At 33.0% G+C, this 5,225-nt stretch overlaps 1 protein-coding gene across 1 annotated transcript in view; it reads right to left on the bottom strand.

Moving 5' to 3' along the window:
- Nucleotides 1-5,225, bottom strand: part of LOC107569202 (glutamate receptor ionotropic, kainate 2-like) — a 70,081-nt gene that overhangs the window by 48,600 nt on the left and 16,256 nt on the right. The window contains exons 2-3 of the mRNA XM_016255224.1: nt 4,902-5,069; nt 3,035-3,292 (exon numbers count right to left, since the gene is read on the bottom strand). Coding sequence (XP_016110710.1) covers nt 3,035-3,292; nt 4,902-5,069 — 426 coding nt within the window. The remainder of the gene's footprint in view (nt 1-3,034; nt 3,293-4,901; nt 5,070-5,225) is intronic.

Raw genomic sequence — 5,225 nt, forward strand, 5'->3', positions numbered from 1 at the left:
TGTAGTATAATAAATGATAAGACACTTGTTCTTTGCTTTGTTTTATTTTATATAAGAAGGTGTAACATTAAAATATATTAAAGTGCATATAAACACACACAAAACTCAAGTACATATGGAGGGAGGGGTTCTTGCAGACCAATCACAGCGCTTGTGGTCTGCTAGAATTGACGCGCTGTTAGATTTTTGGAGAGGTGCACGTCAGGCTACGGCGTATGGGTGTGCGTCTATGCGTAAGCTACAGCGTAGGTCCGACGCAGAAGTATAAATCGGCTCACTCTCACACGCACACAAACACGCACATGCACACAAACGCACACACACACAAACTCACTCAACTCAGTCACTCTCACACGCGCACACACAAACGCACACACACATGCGCACACACACTCACTCACTCTCACACGCACACATGCACATGCACACAAACGCACACACACAAACATGCGCACACACACTCACTCACTCGCACACATGCACATGCACACAAACGCACACACACACAAACTCACTCAACTCACTCACTCTCACACGCGCACACACAAACGCACACACACATGCGCACACACAAACACAAGCACACACAAATGCACACACACACGCACGCTCTCACTCACTCTCACACGCACACACACACACATTTAACATCAGTGTCTCGGCGAGTGTCTTGAGCAGGTCTAAAGTGATCGGATCACATGTGTGCACGTGTCGCTCCGCTGGGACCGTCTCACTGCAGCAGAGCATCCTGGGATACTCAGAGGGAGGGGCTGCAGCGCTTCATGTGACCTTAACAACGGGTAACTAATGGTTGCCTGGCAACCGCCTCCTCTGCTTCTCTAGGGGAGATCGAGGACTTTAGGAAAAGATGCAGTAAAAAACAACACATCACACCCACAGAGACATGACACCAGTGCTTTTCTCAGATAAAGAGGTAAATGTCACAAAACCGGTCACAGACGCATGCAGTATTTCAAATTGGCTATTATTTTGTATACTTTTTAAAAAAAATTCATGTTATTTTTAGTTAAAATTGTTAGTAATTTTGCTGTGCTTTTAGTCATATTTATTCATTTTAAATGTTATAAAATATTTCTATTTAGGTTTAATTTATTTTTATTTCAAGTTTAGTATTTATTTATTTCCAGTCAGTAATTTTTTGCGCTTTTAATCTGATATTTTCAGTTTTCATGCTAAAATTTCCATTAAATTTTTTGTATTTTTTGCTATGTGTTAGTTTTTATTTTTATTATTTCATTTTGCTTTTGACATTCTATATATTTTTTTAAATTCTATTTAGAATGTATTTATTGATATCAGGCTTAGTTTTAGTCTTTATTTATGTATAGTTAGTAATTTTAGTGCTTTATATGCTATTATCATTTTTATTCATGTTTTAAATTAACATTAAATCCGAAAATATAAAGCTAATTTAAAAGAATTTGAGTGATTTAAGCGCTTCTGTCATTGTGTTTGATTCATTCATTTAGTCTAAAAAAGGTCCTGTTAAATTTACGTACAACAGTGACTGACTTTTAAGCATAAATTAATAATAAATTAATAAATGTTTCTATAAATCTGAGACTATATTACAGTAAATGTACATCTAATGCATGCAGTGTTTATACTGAGCTGGAATACCTCATTAAAACAAATGAATCCAGCTCCCGGTTTGATCCAATTTGTGTGATTACAGGCAAATGCTCGGAGGAGGTAATAACATCCCTTCTATTAATTAGAATAGACTAACGAGGAAATGGCTGCGGTGAGATTTGATCTGACTCCTCTGCTTGGTCTGCATCTAACGATCATCTGATCTGTTTCTGTGCTCTTACTAGTCTAATGAACTAGTCTAATTAATCACTCCGGCACATTATGGTAATTTTCTTTCTGCATAAAACACCCAGATGACCTACTGGGGGGTTGTTGACGAATGGACATGTCTGTGAACGGTTTTCTTTTTATTTATTTAACACAATGATTTTAGGTTAAAATTTACGTATGTATAAAGAAAAGTGTATTTTAAGTCCAGTAAAAAAAACATTCCCTTTTTTTTTTGTCCTCACTAGTTTATTTTAATGGTCTTACACATATTTACATTTTTAGTTTTATTTATACAAATATTAGAATTTTTGTTTTATTTACAATTATTTACATTTTTAGTTTTATTTCTGCAGATATTTACATTTTTTGTTTTATTTATGCAAATATTTACATTATTGTTTTTATTTACAAATAGTTACATTTTTGACTTTTTTCAAATATTCATTTTTTTTAATTTATACAAATGTTTACATTGCTTTTTTTATTCACAATGTTACATTTTTAGTTACATTTGTTTTTATTTATACCGATATTTACAGTTTTTTAAATTTACAAATAGTTGCATTATTGTTTTTATTTACAAATATTTAAATTTTTAGTTTTATTTATGCAAATATTTAAGTTTTGTTTTTATTTACACATTTATATTCTTGATTATTATTATTAAATGTTTACGTTTTTACATTTGTTTTTTATTTACAAATAGTTACATTCTTGATTATTGTTTTAAAATATTTAAATTTTTATTAAAAAATAGTTAAATTTTTTACTTATTTTCAAATGTTTGCATTTTGTTTAATTTATACAAATTTTACAATTGTTTTCATTTACAAAGTTACTGTTTTTACATTTTTTATTTTATTTACAAATTATTTACAAATGTGCATCTTGATTTTTTTATTATTTTTTTTATTTATATACAAATATTTACATTCTTAATTTGTATAGTTTCTTTTCTTATTTTTTGGTCTTGTATTGCGACAAATGCATTTCTAAAAATAAAAGTAATTCAAATTTACACAAAACTGCTTTTTATGTAATAAATATATAATAAAATATTTCTGAGATGGTGTAATTATGTGATAAAGAATATTAGCACTGTTTAAAGTGTTTATCGCCGCATACTGCGTACGCTATTATTAAAGCGCAGTATGCAGCACGCAGTGTGTACGCTAGTGTTCATCGGCGTCTGTGATTGGCTGATGCTCACCGGTGCTGTCGTCATACACCACCGTCACCGTCCTCCACCTGAAGAAGTGCACGAGGTCCAGTATGGCCCGGCTGAGCGAGCAGAAGTCCGGATACAGACTGACGTAATACGAGTCTCTGTTATCAGACACCTGGTGCTTCCAGCGCGTCTGGATGTGAGGCACGCCCAGAGCGTTCGAGATCGACTGCACCGCATTGGCTGAGGAGCTGTGGGAGGGGCCGAAGATGGCGGCCACGCCCAGCGAGAGCTGCTCGCAGGCTGTGATTGGACGGAAAAACAACACGGGACCAATCAAACGCTGCTCGCCAGATAATAGTTCAACATAAATAGTAATAATCAACATTCTTGATCCTTTACAAACATTTACATTATTGGTTTTTATTCACAAATATTTGCACTCTTGACATTTATTTACAAATATTTATGTTCTTGATTACCATTTACAAATATTTACAGTATAATTTTAGTTTTTTTATTTAAAATTATTTACATTTTTGGTTTTATTTACAAACCGTTACATTTGTTTTAATTTAAAAATATATACAGGTTTTTATTTAAACTATTTTTTTATTCTTGATTTTTTTTGTTTACAAACATTTGCATTCTTGACTTATTTTTAAAAAATTATTTTTATTTACAAATTTATGTATTTTGGCTGTTTACAAATATTTACATTCTTTGTTTTTATTTTTAAAATATTTATATTTTTGTTTTTATTTTTAAAATATTTATTTTTGTTTTTATTTACAAATATTTACATATTTTGGTTATTTAGCAGTGTTTACATTCTTGGTTTTTATTTATAAATATTTAAATTTTCGTTTTTTAATAAAAAAAATACCTTTTTTGTTTTTTATCACGAATATACATTCTTGATTTTTGTTTACAAATATTTACACATTTGTTTTTATTTGCAAATATGTACATTCATGGTTTTTATTTACATTTTCGGTCCTTTAAATCTGAGTCTGTTTCTCACACAAAGCAATCATACAGTTTGACTTTAAGAATTATTTTTTTGTACGTTTTGTAGCTCGACAGAATCATCAAGTTGTGTTTGGCTTTGGATCAACATTATTCCAGCATACTGTCTGAATGATAACTTCAGGCACGTTTCTCCCTTCCTTTCATGTGATTTCTGCTAAAAGCAGCTTTTCCACAGCAGTCGAGGTCACTAATGCACTGAAGTCATGTGCGTCTGTTGTCTGTGTTTAAAAAGCATGTTCTCTGACAGCAGAAGCCCCTCGCATGCTATTTCTCCAAATTGAGCCCAATTTCTCTTTCCATTCCAGCGTAACCGTCGCGTCTGACAGCAGCCTGAGAAAAAAGGGTCATTAAAATTACAAATGAGGCCGAAGCTGAAGCGTTGGGCTTGAAATGACAAAGCGCAGAAAAATAGGGCAGCGTGGGAAAGAAAAAAAGAGGCGATTTTGAGGAAAGTACAGGAACGTTTAAACGCAGTTGAGTTGAGAAGAAAACACCTGTTCACTCACCTATATTTACATTCTTAGATTTTATTTACAAATATTTACTTTTTTTATTTACAATAAAACAAATTTCAATTCACAAATGTTTAAATTGTTGATTTGTATTTACAAATATTTACATTTTTGGTTTTATTTACAACTATTTACATTCTTCATTTATATTTAGAAATATTTACATTCTTCGTTTGTATTTAGAAAGATTTATATTTTGTTTTATTTACAAATGTTTACATTTTTGTTTTCATTCACAAATACTTACAGTCTTGATATTTATTCACAAATATTTACATTCTTAAGTAGTGGTTACATGGAAAACATAAAACCATGAAGGTTTAAACGCGTCGGACGTCAAACGCTGGTGTGTTTTGCAGCTCTCTCACCTTTCCTGGAGGCCTCGAAGCTGTCGAACACGTTGATTCTCTGGATGTCGTAGGTGAGTGTGGTGTTGGGCAGAAGCGTTCTGTTCCTGTTGATGGTGTTTAGAGCGAATTTAAAGGCCAGCTCCTCTGGTCCGGACGGGCCGCTCTCTATCGACTCAAAAATCCCACCTGCACACAGACAGGATTCAGTTTCATCTTCATGCTCACACTCACTCACACACTTACACTCACACTCACTCACTCACGCACTCACTCACACACACACACACACACACACTCACTCACTCACTCACACACTCACTCACACACACACTCACACACACA

The sequence above is a fragment of the Sinocyclocheilus grahami genome, unplaced genomic scaffold, assembly GCF_001515645.1.
Source record: "Sinocyclocheilus grahami isolate Dianchi unplaced genomic scaffold, SAMN03320097.WGS_v1.1 scaffold1322.1, whole genome shotgun sequence".
NCBI lineage: Eukaryota > Metazoa > Chordata > Actinopteri > Cypriniformes > Cyprinidae > Sinocyclocheilus > Sinocyclocheilus grahami.